Genomic DNA, 19,255 nt, shown 5'->3' with positions numbered 1-19,255 from the left:
CATCAATCTTTAACAAGGCATCTAATACATCACAGAAAGTAAATTGTTGAATACCAATGCTATTATAGTATAGTCTTGATATGCACAAAATAACTGCTCCAAGTATGGTGCAGGGAGGGAAAGGACATTGGTACTATATTTAAGATACATTTAAAGTCCAGACTTTTTTAAGCTTTCAGCTGTGAAAGAAAATAACAAAACATTACAAATGGAACCATATGTTATTTCTTAAAAGTCTAAGCTATTGGGGGTGGGGATCCCTTTAGGTATAAAATAAATATATATATATATAAAAAAATGAATAGTCTCCATTTTGATAGTCTCCCCTTTCGGACGCTACAGACGTTTTCGTGAGAAGACCGATTTTCGGGATGGGGTCACCTTTCACCGCAGATGTGGAACTTGGGCAGATGGGTGGATTGAGACACATCCAATGCAAAAAAAACATATCTCTAGCTTAACCTGATGGATTTTGATGAGGATTTTTTTATTATGTTACTTACATTGACCCACAGGCAGTAGTGGAAAAAGTACCAAATTGTCATACTTGAGTAAAAGTAAAGATACCTAATGGAAAATTACTCAAGTAAAAGTGAAAATTACCCAGTAAAATACTACTTGAGTAAAAGTCTAAAAGTATTTTGTTTTAAATATACTTAAGTATCAAAAGTAAAAGTATAAATCATTTAAAAGTAGTACTTTAAAGTATTTTTTTACTTAAGTACTTTACACCACTGCCCACCGGTGCATCAATCGGCTCTAAGGGGTTATTAAAAATAACTGTAAAACATCCCAATGTCCCAATGTATCTAGATCAGGATTCATTTTGTACACTTGTATATGTTGCATTCTTTTTATATAGAAGTTAGTGTGTATTAAAAAACACATTTTTCTTGATTTGATTAAATATCTGGAACAATTGTTTTCCTTGACATTGCTTTAAAAAACACGGAGAGACCATTTTTGTCATGGCTGTTATTTAAGCTCACTTACATTAATCTAATCTGTCTGGGGATAATTGGGCATAATAACATCCTGTCCTTGTGATTGGCCTTAGACTATAACATAAATGTTGAAAGGAGGGCTGGGTATGCATAAGCCAGTAAATTATAACAGTGATATTTAGGGACATAATTAGACAATATTGACCTCCCCACCTGTTCAAGTTGGTACATTTCCATTTGTCCCATGTGTTGGACCAGTGTGCTTGCTCCCAGAAAGCTCCAATGTAACTACTTCCCAAATAGGGCTACTGGCTTATGATATTTGAAGAAAAATATACACCCGACACACGTGAAAACTAGGTGTATAAATTTTACTGAAGGGATACAGGGCATACCTGGTTGTCAGTAGTTACCACAGCCACAAAGTCAATAAATGTAATCAAACATTTGCTTTTTCGTCTTAATGTAAGGTTAGACATAAGGTTAGCAATGTGGTTAAGATTATGGTTATGTTTAAAATCAGATTTTAAGAAGATACATTTTTAAATATGCATGGTTTAGCCATAACTATGACTTTGTGGATGTGGTAACTAGTGACGACCGTCATCCCTTCGTTCTATGACGTTATAGCACAGCTGTAGTTTTTCTGAAGTGTGATTGGTTCCCCTTATATGTGAATGACAGCAGTCAAGATGGCGGACGGCAATAGAGAAAAGTGATGAGGACAGGACAACAAATGATACAACTAGCCTCAATTTAGACATTCAATATCTTATAATTATACTCACTGTTCACCGGATATTTGCGAAAACGTTGCGAATTAATCAGACTTGTGTGGAAGGAGCGCAGAACCTAGTTTGCGCATATGTTAAAGATTTAGGTAGCTAGCTAGCCAGCTGCTAACGTTATCTGCGGAAGAAGAGGCACGTTGCAGCCAAAAAACAAGCACTGTTTTTGAGCTGATTGCGTGGTAGACTTTTGTAAATTCGGTCACCGATTATAATACCTATAACGCAAGGTAACGTTAGCTTGGCATAAACAGCGTTGCGTTCTCCGATTTGGGCTTGCTAGATAGCGAACTCGATTAGCTATTTTTTCTATCTAGCTAGCGTCAACTGAGTGAGGATTTTTTTTTTTACTGACGACATGGCTCACTCCCCGGTTCAGAGTGGCATTCCGGGGATGCAGGTAAGTTATTTCACCGTCCTTTCAGCTCATCAAGTGGTTGGTCTCCTTAAATTTCTTTGCAATACTTTAAGCGTTTAGCATACTCCCTAGCTACTGTAACGTCGTTACTGACTCAAGGAAGTCGACTTTATTATTGATATTGTCACACCCACACTAGCTAGTTTTAACTCGTTTCTTTATTTACCAGCTAGTCCACTATGGCAAGACATAAGGTATTAATGAGGCCGCTCTATTTAGTCATATGAATGTTGAGCAGAGATGTGGCTATATTTGCCCCATGTTGCAGCATGTCTCTGCCAGTGCTGCTGTAGTCCTTCAGAATCCAAGAGTAGAATACTTAAATATCCCTTTAATACTAAGACATTTTACCAAACCGCCAACGCCTTTTCTTTATATCTGAAAGGTATTATCAAATATCAAATTCAAAACTTGTCTGCCAAACCACCTAGTAATTATTTCAGCGAAGTTCTACCTACAGGCTTTAGTATTCCCGAACTGACAAGTTAAACATCTGTCGTTCTGCCCCTATCCCTAGGCCGTCATTGAAAATAAGAATTTGTTCTTAATTAACTGACTTGCCTAGTTAAATAACGGTAAAGTAAGAAACGTAGCCGCAATGCTGAGGTGGCATTCGGCATACACTAAAGTCTTGGTTGCTAGGCAGCGCCTCGTTACCATCCTCCTGGCAGTTCTAAACTTTGCAAGGCATGTCACTTCGCTCATCACTAAGCAGTGGTGTTAAAATACTTTAAAGTACTACTTCAGTCGTTTTTTTGTGATATCTGTACTTTACTATTTCAATTTGACAACTTTTACTTCACTACATTCCTAAATAAAATGTACTTTTTACGCCATACATTTTTCCTGACAAACAAAAGTACAACAGTACATTTACTCACTTATCAAGAGAACATCCCTGGTCATCCCTATTGCCTCTGATCTGGTGTACTCACTAAACACAAATGCTTTGTTTGTAAATTATGTCAGTGTTGGAGTGTGCCCCTGGCTATCTGTAAATACATTAAAAAAACAAGGAAATGGTGCAATCTACTTTTGATACTTAAGGATATTTGAAACCAAATGCATTTATACTTACGTAGTATTTTACTGGGTGACTTTTACATTAATAGAAAATGACTCGAGTAAGTTTGACAATTGGGTACTTGTTCCACCATTGCTACTACACGTGCACTGTTTTCTTAACTTCAACTGGATGGCTCCATAAAGAATTACTGTGGGAAAAATATAACTGAATAAGGAAAGGATTGGGGGAAAACGAGGCTAATGCAATTAATATAAGGCATGTATCAAATAGTTTCTTACTGAAACTCCCAAACTCAATCCATCCTTGTAATACGTTTGAAGCAATAGGCTATATACCCATGTGTGGTCAGTTAGATGATCATTTCAGAACTGTTTTGATTGGGACAGCTCCATCACACTGCGTAAGACAAGCGTGGGAACTCATCTTGATAAATCAATCCATGTCAGATTGTTTTCAATGAATCTCCGTTTGGATATTAGTTAAGCTCAAATTCAAATCAAATGTCATGTCCACTACAGCCCCTTACTGTGAAATGCTTACTTACAAGCCCTTAACCAACGATGCAGTTTTAAGAAAAATAAGAGTTAAGAAAAATATTGACTAAATAAACTAAAGTAAAAAATAAAAGAGCAACAATAAAATAACAATAAGGATGCAATATACAGGGGTGGCAGGTAGCCTAGTGAAAGAGCTTTGGGCCAGTAACCGAAAGGTTGCTTGGATCGAATCCCCGAGCTGACAAGGTAAAAATATGTTGCTCTTCCCCTGAACAAGGCAGTTAATCCACCATTCCTGAGCCGTCATTGTAAATACGAAGTCGCGTAATTAAATAAAAAAATACAGGGGGTGCTGGTACCGAGTCAATGTGCGGGGGTACAGGTTATTCGAGGTAATATGTAGGTAGAGGTAAAATGACTATGCATAGATAATAAACAGTGAGTAGTAGTAGCAGCAGTATAGTCCAGGTAGCCATTTGATTAGTTGTTAAGCAGTCTTATGGCTTGGTGGTAGAAGCCTTGTGGACCTAGACGTGGCTCTCCGGTACCGCTTGCCGTGCGGGTGCAGAGAGAAGTCTATGGCTAGGGTGGCTGGAGTATATGGCAATTTTTTTAGGTCCTGATTCTGACACGCCTGGTATAGAGGTCCTGGGTGGCAGGAAACTTGGCCCCAGTGATGTACTGGGCCGTAGGCACTACCCTCTGTAGGGGCCTTGCGGTCGGAGGCTGAGCAGTTGCCATACCAGGCGGTGATGAAACCAGTCAGGTTGCTCTCGATGGTGCAGCTGTAGAAATTTGAGGATCTGAGGACCCATGCAAAATCTTTTCAGTCTCCTGAGGGGGAATTGGTGATGTCGTGTCCTCTTCACAACTGTCTTGGAGTGTTTGGATCATGATAGTTTGTTGATGTGGACACCAAGTAACTTGAAGCTCTCAACCTGCTCCACTACAGCCCCGTCGATGAATGCGGGTGTGCTGTGCCCTCCTTTAACTGTAGTCCACGATCATCTCCTTTGTCTTGATCACGTTGAGGGAGAGGTTGTATTCCTGGCACCACACTTCCAGGTCTCTGAGCTCCTCCATATAGGCTGTCTCATCGTTGTTGGTGATCAGGCCTACCGCTGTTGTCATCGGCAAACTTAATGATGGTGTTGGACTCGTGTCTGGCCGTGCAGTAATGAGTGAACAGGGAGTACAGGAGGGGACTGAGCACTTACCCCTGAGGGGCCCCTGTGTTGAGGATCAGCGTGGCGGATGTGGTGTTACCTACCCTTACCATCAGGAAGTGCAGGACCCAGTTGCAGAGGGGAGGGGTTTAGTCCTAGGGTCTTTAGCTTAGTGATGAGCTTTGTGGGCACTATGGTGTTTTTCACTAAATGTAATCCATGGAAGGGTCCTTCTAGAGGAAGGATTGTTGATTTATATTTTACATTTGTATCTTAACTTTAAAAGCAGAAATCCCACTGGAACTTTGCTAGGCCCCTAGAGAATATTATGTTCAAGAATATATTTACAAATTTGCCAAATCAAAAATCGTATTTTTTATATTCAGGTTTATATTTTGTTGCGATACACGATATATAGGTGTGCCTATCGGAATCGTCCGATATTAGTTAAAAATGCCAGCATCGGCCCGATGTCAAGTTTAATGCCGACGACATCGGTTTTGCACAAAGCTGACGTGCATACCTATAATAACGTAGGTAGATGACGTCATGACGCCACGAAAAATACAGTGCTACACAGAACAAAAGTAGAAAAATACTAAGTGCACTTCCAACAACTGAACAAGTTCAAGTCGAGCAGTCATTTGAAAGAGTAAGAACATTTCAGCAAGACAACTCAAAGGCGAAATCCATTAACGCCAAGTTAATGGAATTCATTGCCCTTGACAAGCAACCATTCTCTGTCATGCATGATGATGGCTTTTGCCGACTGGTCGAGCACCGGTACACACTACCAAGTAGGCGCTAGTTTTCAGATGTAGCCCTACCGGAGTTACACAGTATTGTTGAAACGCACATCCGTGAGCTACTTGCTATGGGCGTCGCTGCTATTAGCTTCACGACTGACATTTGGACCAGCGACGTCTGCCCCATGAGCATGCTGAGTCTGACAGCACAATGGGTCGACGAGGATTTCCTACTGAGGAAAGACATATTGCATGCTCAAAAATGTGTTTGTTCTTGTTCTCATACTGCCGCAGCCATTTCAATGGCATTTGAGAACATGTTTGAAACTTGGAAACATGAACACACTCCTAGCTCCGTTCGAACAACTGACTTGAGAAATAAGCTAATCGTCTGCGGCAGACGTGATACTATCTGTCATGGCATTGAAACGCCTGCTCAAAAAAAATTACCGACAGACCATGGGGTTAAAAAAGTACTCGAGGCTGTAAACAATCGATTCGGTGGCATTCTGTCTGAGCCTCTTTACTGTGTTGCCATCATGCACGATGCTGGGTACAAAGGCCGCTACTTCGATGCAGACAAGAAACAGGGTTTACGTGAACTGTTACATACGCAGCTGGACCAGATGGAAACAGACAGTGACAATGCGCACAGAGGGAGAGGCCACGGACAGACAGACGGACAGAGCTGAAACTTCACTGCTTGACATGTATGACGAAATCCTGGTTGAGAATGAAATGACTGATCAAATGAACAATGAAACAGCACAGCAAGTAAGTGACATAAATGGATTTTGATTGTTTTACTGGTAATGGGGACATGTGTAAATGCCAACAACTTTTTGTAGTGTGTGTATCCTGTAACTAGGCAAGTAAGTTAAGAACAAATTCTTATTTACAATGACTGCCTACCCCCGCCAAACCCGGACCACGCTGGGCCAATTGTGCGCCGCCCTATGGGACTCCCAATCACGACCGGATGTGATACAGCCTGGATTCGAACCAGGGAATGCAATAACGCCTCTTGCACTGAGATGCATTTCCTTAGACTGCTGCGTTTGTTTTTATTAACTATTTAACTGGACTAGAATGCTTAAAATCTATCAAAAAAAAAATGTAATATCGGATATCTATAATCTGTTTTTTTGGCAAGGAAAATATCGGAATAGGCCAAAAATGTCATCGGTGCATCTCTAATATTTTCCAATCTTCATAAATGAATATCAGCAAATGATTAATGTAAATACTACTCATTACAGAGCAAGTGGTAAAGCCTCATGACACCAGTTTTTGCTTTGTAGCACTTCCAGATGAAATATTATGGTGTCTTAAAGGAGACCTGGGTAAGGCCATAAAGGTCACACATGCTCCAATGTCAATGAATGATTTCTCCATTATGCTTTAATGTCAACAATACCCCAAAGGATCTTCTGTTGATTACGTTTTGTGAAATTCCCCAATATCATGGTTTTGTTCTAGTTTCCTGAGGAATTCACCCGCATGATATTGAGGTGTCTGCCATTTTATGAGGCAGTGGAAAGTAAGTCTTTACTTTTTAACAAGAACTGCCAGGATATGACTTATCTCGTAAAAGCTAGGTCACTTGGTCTTTCCCCATTCAGACAATGGACATAAGACTGACATTCTCATGGGGGCATCTTGGCATAGCCTTGAGTAGGGCTGTGACAGTCCATGCAATTTTGGATGACTATTATTGGTTAGGCAAATGACCATTGTCATATGTAATTTTACATTTTTGAGGCACATTTTCTCTTCGTCGACGCTCCTGACTTCATGTGCTGCTGCTGCAGGAGGGAGGGCATTGTCTGGGAAACCAAACACTCGTTGGCTTGTTTCAGCAAGGACCAAAAGTTTCGTCATGTTGTAAAGGGTCCAGGTAACCGCGGAAAAGGGCTCAATTGCGCAAATGCCCGGCTGCCCAGTTGTCAGTCAGCTGTTCGTTTCACCCATGTTTTTAATTCTAATGATTGCCAGTTATTTAAGTTTCATGACTGTCTTCGTCCATAATTGTCGGTTACACAATTATACGCTAATTGTGCCAGCCCTAGCCTTGCTGCATGAATAGAGTCATGTTTCACCTCCATACTGTCCTCTCCTGAATAGTGGCAACCTGGTTCATGCTGTGTCCATCATGGGCTTGGAGAGCAGGTCCAGAGAGGGTGATATGGGGTTGGAGGGGGGGGGGCGATGAGCTTCAGCCCTCAGGGCGCGGACTGACTGCAGTGGACCACACAATCGGGTGGTGCAGCTGGTAGAGGATCAAACGCATGCTTTTAGAGGGAGGTTTCGGGCAGCTTTAGCAGTCGTGATAAACCTGCTGACTGTGGGAACAGCAAGTGTTTTTCCAGCATGTGGAATCTGTAGTAACAGTGCCCAGTGTTGTTTTTCCCCATTGTGACCACAAGTCAGACTCAACAGGATGATTTTCACCTGGATGACCACTGCTGTTTTGGGCTTTTGTTTGCCTTGCTTCATTTTTCTTCACCCCCGCCCCTTTCAGTCTCTTGACTTAAGGCTCTCTTGGAAACTCAAGTTAATGAGTCCTCTTTCCCTTCTTTGTGGCAGATTTACAACATTCTCTAGGGGGATGTCTTGAGAGCAATGGCTGCACAGGCATTGTTTATCTGGTAAATTAAACTATAATTCTGGTGCAAGCAAATCAAGTCAATCTTCAGAATGTCTCTTAATGGGTATCAAAATGGTATTAGTGTTTAGGAATATGAAATCTTTATGCCTCAATTGAAATGAATTGGACATCGTCCGTTGATTTGTAAAGCGGTATTGTGACTGGGAAATGTTCCTTCACACTATTTTATGCTGCAACAAAAGTGCTTCTGCTTCAGGCAGTTAATCATTGCACTGCATGAAGTATAAAGATGTTATTGGTTCCTACTTTTGGGACTGCAAAACTGTGACTTCCCCAGATTAACTTGTATTATAGCATTTCATGATCGTCCTAATGAAGCATGAAGAACTGAACGCAGGCTACGCAGCCCTAATACATTTATATTCTAGTCATTTATTAGCAGAGTACGTTGTGCAAAGCCTATATAGGTATTATGTGTCCTTGCACTCACGCGCTACAGGTTCATAAATGCAACTCATAGCTTTAGCGCCTTGAATGAAATCATTATCTGGAAGAGCGAGGCACCTTTGCAACCCGCTAGTGTTGGACAGGCACGCTTTGCATTGAATAGTCAGCCTGGGTAATATTTGGTAACACTTTATTTCACCCCCCCCCCTACCCCTGTCATAAGGCCTAATGTCATAAAATGAACCTAGCAGATCATAAATAGACATGACCACACTAGGCTAATTTAAATGTACCACGGCGTGCTCCTCTGCAGTGTCAATGTTTATGCTAAGTTTTGTTTCACGTCTACAGTCTGCGTCTTGCCATTTGCTCTAAAAGGGCCTAGCTGGTTTGAAATGCACCATACACATTTTGTTGACCTTGTTAACCCAGATATGAAACTTTATTTGTATTTTTTTTATTTTATAAATAGGTAGGGCTGAGACTTGCCAGGGACCTCATGACACATAGGTGCCGATGTGATATGGGACAAGAAAAAGGGAGCCATGAGAAAACAAGTTTTGATCAGTCATGGAAATAAGTCCTGAAAAAATTAGGTTGAAAATAATATTGCAATATTGTCAAAAGGATATGATATATTGGCAAATATCTATTGTTTTTCCACAGCACTCATTTTTTTTTTTAGGCCTATGATCTAAACCCAAACAGGCTACAACCAGAAACTAAAAACCTTTGCTAAATCTCTTGATTGCATGGTCCTTATTTACCTGGGATTGAACCATGCCTGCTCTGCTGTTTTTACTCCAACCCACTTTTGTTTCTTTCCTTCCCTCAGAACTTTAAAGCTGATCCGGAGGAGCTGTTCACCAAGCTGGAGAGAATAGGGAAAGGTTCTTTTGGAGAGGTGTTCAAAGGCATTGACAATCGGACTCAGAAAGTAGTGGCCATTAAGATAATTGACCTTGAGGAGGCAGAGGATGAAATCGAAGACATCCAACAGGAAATTACAGTCCTCAGCCAGTGTGACAGTCCCTTCGTTACCAAGTATTATGGCTCATATCTGAAGGTAACTTGACTCAACCAAATGTAATATCAGAATGCTGTGAGAAAGGATTTAGGCTAGATGGTCAATCCACAAATTGTCCTTAAAATAATTTGGTGTAGTTTTTTTAAGTATAGTTGTCAGTGGTGGGATGTGTAACAATTGCAGACAACTGTATGTGGGTCAATAAATCATTCATACGGGCAATGGGACAAGGCTCCCATGAATTGTGCCTGAGCATTAGGCCTATGGCATGGATTGGCTCTGGTGCTGACGAACAGAACACACAAGCATACATCACACTTCCCTTCACATTGGCCTATATTACCTTCAATGCATGTCATGCAAAGACAGGAACACTATGAAAAACCAAGAGACATTGAGCATCCTGTGTTGACTTGATTGTGAGAGATTGCATCATTTCCTGGCCTCGGTTGCTGTCAACCATAAGTTTGAAGTGAATGTGGAGTAGATCCGAGTACTAGTAGACTTACATGTGATGGGGCTTAAGTGGCTCTCACAGAGCATGTTGTGTGTTAGTGGTTTACTTAAGGCCAGTGGGGAGAGTGCCAGTGGGCTGTCGGGTCCAGTTGTGCTGATGGATGAAGAGGGAGGGAGGCTAGCGTTGCGTGACTAACAGTGGGGCAGGCAGCAGGTGCTACTCCAGCCCTCGGCGCGCTGGATCACACGGCTCAGACCCCAACATCTGCTCAGAGAGAGCGAGAGAGCCGCCTGACAGCCTTCCAGCTCTGCTCTGGAGAAGCCAGCCAGCTAGCAACAGCCGGGCTCATTCTGCCCATACCCTGTTCAGACAGACAATTAGCCTGTAGCCTAAAGCACTATCAGGCCTTCCAAGGGCGTTTATGCACACTGATCTTATGCCGTCTCTGATAAGGTAGGCCAATCATGTAGAACAGGGGTGTCAAACATACGGTCCCTCCCGTGAGTGGATCCAATCTAGCTCGAGGGTGGTTTTGACTTGTGGAAATGATAATGGACCTACGTTTCTTTACTGTGTCCAGCTCGCTAATAATCGCCACATTTTGACGACTAGGAAGTATAACCACAAGGCCTACATTACCTGTCTATAAGGGGGAAATCACTTCCGCAGCATGCACGGCCATTTAGAAACAAAAATGGCCACTCGGGCAGAATGCCCTTAATGACATAGAAGTTATATTATAAATAAACCATATTGCAACCTGTCAACAGAGGTTTCAATTTGGTTCATTTATCTATTATTCAGATATTTCCCCCCTGACTTCCAACCTTTTGGTATAGAAGTTTTCTTCTGCAGAGTTGGTCATGTAGTATTTTATATTTGTGCCGGATCATTGCTCTTCCTTATGGGCCGTATGAGTGCATAGGCTACTTCCTAATCTCTCGGGTGTTGTTAGCTGTGAGGGTTTGGGTCAGTGCATGGCTGTATATCTAGTATTGTGTAAGGATCAGCCACCAGAATCTAAAAAACAAACTCTTCCACATTGCTACTAGTGAGGAGACACTTCTCAAGACCCCAGGCGACGTGCTCTGTCTGATGGAGGCTATTGAGTGTGTGTAACTCATGTCTGCTCTCAGCGTAGGCTTGCTCCATCCCTAAGACGAAGGGGTTCTTCTCCCATGTGATTGGCTCAGTGCAGGGCCCATTACTTCACCTACTGTTTGATTTGGTTATGGTTTACATATGAAATGCTCTGTCTGCTCCCATACTGAGGATACTTTCTGGTTAGTTAGTATGTCAAGGTGCTGCTGATGCACTCTCAAAACAGGCTACATCTCAGACTGGAGAGGTTCCTGCCAGGGAGACTGACTGATTTATGGATCATAAAGTCTGAATGGTCTTGCATTTTGCCTTTTCTGCCTAACCACTGGACTGGTATATCTAGAACCTCTGTTAGTATTTCTTTGACTTAAGGCTAGCCTCCCTTTTAGAAATGGTGTATAATGCTCTCTCAAGGTTATCAAGTCTGCTATAATAACGTATAGGCCTAAACTGTCCTATTGGATGGCAGGCTTTAGGCCACTACACCTAATGAAAGCAAAGGGGCTTCAGCCGTACTTCATTTCCTCCTCCAAAGCACGTTGTTAATGTGCTGCTTTATTGAACTGCACTTGGTCCAGGCGTCACTAGGCTTTTATGGCTTCATACCTTAAATGACCTAATTGTCCGTTATCTAATATGATCCCTGATGCGGCCAGATGTGCTGTGATTGGCTCGCCCCGACTCACTGGGGGAAGGGATGGCTGAAGTGCTTAGCTTAAGCTGCCTTTTAATATGTATGAAAATGGTAGAATTTTTATGAAAGTGGAGGGAGGAGATTAGCGCTGTCTTGATTTTGAGATTTAATTTCCCCTTTCACTCTATTCCAGTATGATGCTAAATTATAACTGTACAGGTTGATCTGTTTTAATGGAGACTCTGCGTAATTTCTAAAATCATTCTCATTTTCAGGATGCAAAATTATGGATTATTATGGAATATTTAGGAGGAGGATCAGCTCTGGATTTGGTAAGTTTCCCTAAGATTGAGGTGATGTAGGCCTACACAATCCAAAGGCTATAATTAAGCAATCGGGCATGAGGAGGTGTGGTATATGGCCAATATACCACGGCCATATATATATGGCCATATATATATCATATACCAGTCACTGTGCATGCAAGTATCTAACTAAATATTGATTCAGGAAGACCCTTGACACAAGCCTTTCTGTTTCAGTTGGAGCCGGGTGCCTTGGACGAAACCCAGATAGCCACAATTGTCAGAGAGATCCTGAAGGGGCTTGAGTACCTGCACTCTGAAAAGAAAATCCACCGAGATATTAAAGGTACTCTTCAGAACACTTAGTTTCATTCCTTTAGCAACATATTACATCTTAACATAGTATTGTCTCAGTTTAGATGTCTGGACAACTGTCTAACTTAACTGTGTTTTCCCCCCAGCCGCCAACGTGTTGCTGTCGGAGCAAGGAGACGTGAAGCTGGCAGACTTTGGAGTGGCAGGGCAGTTAACGGACACTCAGATAAAGAGGAACACGTTCGTGGGCACTCCATTCTGGATGGCACCTGAAGTCATAAAACAGTCTGCGTACGACTCAAAGGTCCGAAATACCACAAGCTCTCTCTCAGGTTCCAGGTTAAGATGAAATGGCAGTTCATAGGTTCATCCACGTGTTATGGAATGTCAACACAGTTTTGAATACTAACTCTGTTTTCCATAATTATCCAATGAGGACGTTCTTTCCTTCCCCCCCTGGTACTGAAATGTGCTGTGTAGAGACATTGCAGGTGTAGCTTCAGCTCTGTGACCTGCTTTGATCACACTGGAAGTCCGTGCACAGTGCTGCACACAGATGGAAATATCACCAGGCACATTAGGAACGGCCACAACTCGGCACCTTGCGGATAACCAGAAACACCACACTGTCTCATCCCGGGTTGACTGTAGTTCCTTAAATGGGCTATTACAGCCTTAGTTGATATAGGCCTACTAAATCGGGCCTTTCTAGTGTGTGTGTGTGAATGTTGTTACTAGCTAGAGTGTTAATGTGTGAATATAAAATGCCACCCTCCATCTTTTGAGTAAAAATCTGTAGTCACATCTCAAGAAGTGTTATTTATCACTTATCATCCAGTGACTCATGCCGTCTGGAGATCAGTTGCATCACCAAACCGGCCCTGTTGGTATTTCCTGTCACGTTTTTGAAGTGTGTTGTGGGAGTGTGACGAATTTGTACTCAAAACGTTCTCCCTTTTTATTGTTGTCTCAGGCGGATATCTGGTCGCTAGGCATAACGGCCATAGAGCTAGCCAAAGGAGAGCCGCCCCACTCAGAGCTCCACCCTATGAAGGTCTTATTCCTCATCCCAAAGAACAACCCGCCCACGCTGGAAGGAAACTACTGCAAACCCCTCAAAGAATTCATTGAAGCCTGTTTGAACAAAGAGCCCAGCTTTGTAAGTGGTGTTTGGGGAGAAATTGAGCTCAAATTGCCATTCTGATAATGGTCTTCTTTCTAGAATGTCGACCCTTTGTACATTATGCAAAGATGCTAATGTAGAGCACATCCAATATTTACACTTGCTTGACACTCTGCACCTCCTCAGAGGCCAACTGCCAAAGAGCTGCTGAAACACAAGCTGATCGTCCGGCACGCCAAGAAGACATCCTACCTTTCAGAGCTGGTGGACAAGTACAAGAGGTGGAAAGCAGAGCAGTCTCGGGAGGAATCCAGCGACGATGAGTCGGACTCGTAAGTCATTCTCATTTGGTCCCTTCGTCTGTCCTCTAGTGTTGTTCATCAGATCGTGGTCACTCTTTTTCTCTGCAATTCACACAGAAGGGGGTGGTTTACCAGATTGTGTTTTGGAACAGTTCACTGATACGCTCTTTCTAAAGGTGCGTGCTTCAGACTGTGTCTCCATGTGAGGTTGTCTAAAGGTTGTTGCCGTGTCTTGTCAGGGAGCAGGATGGCCAGGCGTCTGGAGGGAACGACTCTGGGAACGATGACTGGATCTTCAACACCATCAGGGAGAAGGATCCCAAGAAGTTCCAGAACGGAGCCGCCCAGCCTGATGAGCTGGAGAGGAACAAGGTAAGATGGCACCTGGTTGAAATGGCAATATAACAAGTCATATGAAAGAGGATTCAAGAGAGAAATGCAACTTAGTTTGGGAGTTTGATTCTCATGGTTATTCTCACCCCAAATGCTGATTTTAAGCATAGTGTATACCTCAAGGTTTCTATATATATATATATATTTTTTTTTAATATACATCATGTTCTAACTAAAGTAGTTCAGGAAGTGGTGTCTGGGCGTTTTCAATCTTATGTGGTGTCTCTGTTCAGTCTGTTGACCTTACTCTTCTGCTTTTTCTTATTTAACTCTTTCTCTGCCATTGTTGTAAAATGAGTGATACTTCCTTTTTCAGGTGCAAGAAAGTCCAAAGAGGCCTTTGTCACAGAGCTTGTCCACTATAATTTCCCCTTTGTTTTCTGAGGTAAGAATGTATTTATGCAAATTTAGGGTATCTTCTGACCTCTTGTGGTGATCCCATTTTTATTATTTCACTGAAAGGTATGAGAGAATCTGTCAAGTTAAATTATTCTGTGTCAAACTGTTCTGAGATCTGTGTTGAAGCTTTTGAGGCTACAGCTGCACACCATGCACATATATAGAGCCCCACCGTGGAGGTGTCATAATAACCATAAAACCTAGTGGTCAAACGAGGAAATGGTTCCAATTGTTTTTCCACCATTTTTCCCATAGGAGATTTTAGAAACACTTCAAACACTTCAAATGTTTTGTGTAGGCGTACCCTGGCGTGACGTTTTAACCATGTCAATCTCTCTCGGACAAGGTGACCTTTATCAATATATTGGGCTCTATTTACTCTCAGGTTTGAAAATGCTAATTACCATCGAAGTAGACTCAATGCAAAATTACAAATCCTTGCAAGCTCCTGCACGTCATCTCAACCTGAAACCTTCGCTGACAGTTATTGTCAATTTGAAACTTGCACAAGACAGTTCACAGAATTGTTCATTTTTAAAGAAATGTTGCCAATTTATTCATTACTACATTTAGCGAACATAAGATAGTTAATCCAGAGATTCCTACCTTTGCCTCGATTCTGCAGTCTTGTCCACATAATCATGCCATTTGTAGTTCTTTATGATGGCCACATTAGCAGCTATTTAGCTTTTCATTTTTGGGGTTTAAATACATGTGAATATATTGATAAAAGTCAGCTTGTCCTAGAGATTTACATGGTTATAAAAAAAGTCACGTGAGGATAAGCGTACACATAAAACGGCATTTATTTGAAGTGTTTTGAAAATCCTGTATGGTGGAAATACAATTGGAACAATTTCCCTGTTTGACCGCTAGGTTTTATGGGTATTATGACTTATACTGTGGTTCTCTATTAGGATGATCCAGTAAACCATGTGTCAAACTCATTCCACAGAGGGCCAAGTGTCTTAGGGTTTTCGCTCCTCACTCGTACTTGATTGAAGAGCACTAATTAGTAAACTTCCCTCACCTGCTTGTCTAGGTGTTAATTGAAAGAAAAAAACAAACCCGCAGAGACTAGGCCCTACATGGAATGAGTTTGACAACCCTGCAGTAAACGGTCTCTCCTTCCCTTGCAGTTAAAAGAGAAGCAGGTTGAGGCGACCAATGGCAAGCCAGAGGCTGTAGATGAGTTGAGGGAGGCCATTTTCCTGGCAGAAGAGTCATATCCTGGCATCTCTGACTCCCTGGTGTCTGAACTAGTGCAGAGACTACAGAGGTAATGGCAATACCATCATTGCCACCATGATTGGATTTAGGTTATAGCTTCAAGTTTTCTGCTCATACATTTTCATTTTATTCCAGCATTCATTCGGGTGCAGACCTGTTGTTTCTCACACCTCCATTCCAAGCTACGTCTTCCCATTTTTAATTCCCCCTTTGCTTCTGCAGGTTCTCTCTACCCGGGGCCGCCGCCTCTCAGTAAGACCTGCTGTGTCCAGCGACCATCCACCTCCCACCCATAGCAGCAGTCAGTCCATGGCCTCTGACATCAATAGCCAAGATGAAGTCTCCCAGGAAGTTCTCATCACTCATTCGCCTAAAGCAAAACCTCGACCCACTTTATCTCTACTTGTCCACGCCAACATATTGTCACATTGGGGACAGTCAGTGGCTAGTTGATAAGCTGCCACCTTAACTTCCACCTGCTGTAAGACATCTTAGTCTCATTAACTCCAACATGAGTGCAGTTTATTTTAGGGGGGGGGGGGGGATTTCATTCACAATTCTTCTAAAAGAACCATTGATTAAAAGAAGTTGGTGTGGATTATTCTGAAATGTCTATCTGCAGCCTTGGGAGTATGTAACTTTCTTTTGTTGTGTGGTTGTGCGAGTCAGTGTGTGCGAGCGCATGTGAGCATCTCCCTTGATATCCTGTGAAATGTGCGGTGGAGATTTGAAGCATTCGTTTTGAAAACTCAGGTGTCCTGCTTTAAGTGGATGGGGTCCTCTGGGAGATGGAGAGAGCTCTGTTGGGTGGCTGTACAAACTTGTAAATAGGCACATTTTTACAGATATTGAGAAATAATGGCGTGTACGCAAAGGAATCACTGTGTACAAATGGCCAAATGCTTCTGTAGATATATTCTGTTAGAAAAGGTAAATATTTAAAAGACATAAATGGCCATAACTGAGATTGCCTTGCCTTTATTACTTGTTCTTTTGTATTTCAATCTTTGATTCCCTCTTGTTTTACATTTTTCGAGGACACCCATCCATTCAATGGCTGCCCCCTGTCCTGTTTTTATGTTGATTGACACTTTGGGTACCGATGTTACCTAAATGCTCTTTGACCTTTTTGAATTCACTATGTTATGGCTGTCATTGCAATGCGGTGGAGACCATAGAAACACAACCTGTCTAGCTGGATCACATCTAATCCTCTCCAGTCGACACACTGGATGCTGTGTTCCCAGCTTCATCTTCATGAGGCCACATGGATTTATGATGAGATGATGGTTGGATTGTTCCTCTGTCCATCACTTGTGTTAGATAAGCGCTTTAGTTTAGCTCTATGGAAGTTTCCCCTGCCCTCTCCTTTTAACATAGCAGTAATTTCAACTACTTAATCCTCAACAGACAAGTCTTCCTGGGAGCTGCAGTGGTACAATCGATTCCCTCTGTACCAACCGCTTGAATTGCACTTGGAAAATAAATGCCTTTTTATTGTAGACAAAGTAGCCATAGACGGTAGCATGAGAATTCTTGTATAGGTATGTGTCATGCTACATAAGGTATGTCCACCTGAAGCAGCACAGCTTTGAAGAACTGTAGAACCGATATGATCTCCTGTAAATTGGATTTACACACAGGGTTTAGTTGAAACGGATTGCAGAAGTGCGTTTAGTATATTCATACTAGTTGACGTCGCTGCTCATAGATCTAAGAAGTAGCAGAAAGCCAGCAGCCATTAGGAAACATACTGCACTTCCCTGCTGCTACAGACTCAGTGTAGTTTGAAATGAATGTTCATGAAAAAATAGCTCCTGTGAATTGAACCGCACAGTATGCGTTGTAGCATACTACAGGACTTTGAACATGATGTCCTGGACCTTGAGTGTTAAAAGCCTTAGCATCTTTGGCAAGAGTGGAGTGCAGAGTCACAGCTTTAAAAAGACTTGAGCCAAGCCTCTTTTTTTGGTCAATTTTGGCCTTTTTGTAATTGGTAGAAATCCTGCAGCGATCAATACATGTATGCAGCAGTGTTTCAAATAAACAAATCGTGGCAAGGTGTTTAACTTTGAATCCCATTCTATCGCAGCATGGACAAATTAACGATTGACCTGCATTTAAATTTAAAAATCTATAATAGTTTTAGTTGCATATTTTACATGGGGTCAAATCCTATAAAGCACACCAATTCAGAAGTATGTACAGTGGGGCTCCTATGGGATTTCAACAGCTACTGGGAACCTTTTATATTAGTGTTCAGACCAATTTTAGCTGTCCACTTTCCCTCTGAGTTTGGGCATTTGGGTTTGGAATTATCTTGCTTTATTAGTCCAAATGTAACTTGCAATCACATCCATCTAAGTAGTAAGTAGCCTATTATAAAAAATTATTTAATGTAAACCCCCCCTTCATTATCAAATCTTTCCTCTGACTTCTGTCTCCTGCTAGTAGGATTTGTAGGAATGGACTAGACCGCATGTTGTAGTTAATAGAGGAGGTACATCATGCATTTTCATTTTGGACTATACAAAATATTCCCACATGAACATATTCCAAATAGTTGCCATTTACCCCATTTATTCTATTGAACTGTTTGCCAACATTTGACTGGACCCCTGAATCTATTTCAATTTTCCCCCTTTTGTCACATGTATGTAGACACACCTTTTTTGTTGTAATTTGCACCTTGTGGAGACTGTCCAGTTTGATTATCTGTTGCACTTTGTAAGCGTTTCTTCAGGATTCAAGAAAACAATTGGTACTTGAGGCTGTAGTTCTTTTTTCGTTGTCATTTGTTAATTGATTACTACTGTACCTTTTTGAGTATGGCAATAAAGCAGAGGTCATCAGGTCACATTTCTCAGCGCAGGTATATTCTATGGAACAAGAATATTTTTCTAACTAAAGAGCAGTATTATAGTATAGAATAAAACCATTATTGTCCTGTTATTAATGATAGTTATCACATAAAGTTGACATTTCATTTTCTGTAACATTGCTGACTGTTTATAGTCCTGTTTATAATCCTTGCTTATGTCACTCAAACACCAAGGTATTGGACTCTTTATAAGCTTTCAAGTGATTAAGAAAAATAAAAATCTAATGCAAATATAAATGGATGTCTTTGTGTGGAGCAGTATTGTTTTCTTAGCACCGGACAACAACAATAGGACAGGTTGTTATGGCACATTCCGTTCTCTTCTAATTCCGTTAGTTCCTTGGCCCGTATAACATCACCAAACAGGTGTGTAAATGCAGCCGGTGACAATGTGTAGGACAAAAGGCCCTGAAGTTTGATGGCTAATCTGAGGCAGCGAGACATGTC

The 19,255-nt window shown here is 41.7% G+C and overlaps 1 protein-coding gene across 1 annotated transcript; it reads left to right on the top strand.

The window, feature by feature from the left end:
• Nucleotides 1–1,619: 1,619 nt before the first annotated feature.
• On the top strand, nucleotides 1,620–19,045 carry LOC115109470 (serine/threonine-protein kinase 24-like). Its single transcript, XM_029634388.2, has 11 exons — nucleotides 1,620–2,132; nucleotides 9,477–9,707; nucleotides 12,136–12,192; nucleotides 12,403–12,511; nucleotides 12,627–12,784; nucleotides 13,454–13,639; nucleotides 13,790–13,935; nucleotides 14,145–14,277; nucleotides 14,615–14,683; nucleotides 15,837–15,976; nucleotides 16,150–19,045. Exons 1-11 carry the CDS (start codon nucleotides 2,091–2,093, stop codon nucleotides 16,181–16,183), a joined length of 1,305 nt encoding a protein of 434 aa, XP_029490248.1. The 5' UTR covers nucleotides 1,620–2,090; the 3' UTR covers nucleotides 16,184–19,045.
• The last annotated feature ends 210 nt before the right edge of the window (nucleotides 19,046–19,255 follow it).

The sequence above is a fragment of the Oncorhynchus nerka genome, linkage group LG3, assembly GCF_034236695.1.
Source record: "Oncorhynchus nerka isolate Pitt River linkage group LG3, Oner_Uvic_2.0, whole genome shotgun sequence".
In the NCBI taxonomy this organism is placed as follows: Eukaryota; Metazoa; Chordata; class Actinopteri; order Salmoniformes; family Salmonidae; genus Oncorhynchus; species Oncorhynchus nerka.
This window is presented reverse-complemented; position numbering and strand designations above follow the sequence as displayed.

What these genes read in the sequence shown, in the direction of transcription:
- LOC115109470 (XM_029634388.2), top strand. Translation starts at nt 2,091, where the DNA reads ATGGCTCACTCCCCGGTTCAGAGTGGCATTCCGGGGATGCAG. An exon ending in AATCCACCGAGATATTAAAG is followed by an intron (nt 12,512 to 12,626) that starts GTACTCTTCAGA and finishes TTTTCCCCCCAG; the next exon opens with CCGCCAACGTGTTGCTGTCG. An exon ending in ATGAGCTGGAGAGGAACAAG is followed by an intron (nt 14,278 to 14,614) that starts GTAAGATGGCAC and finishes TTCCTTTTTCAG; the next exon opens with GTGCAAGAAAGTCCAAAGAG.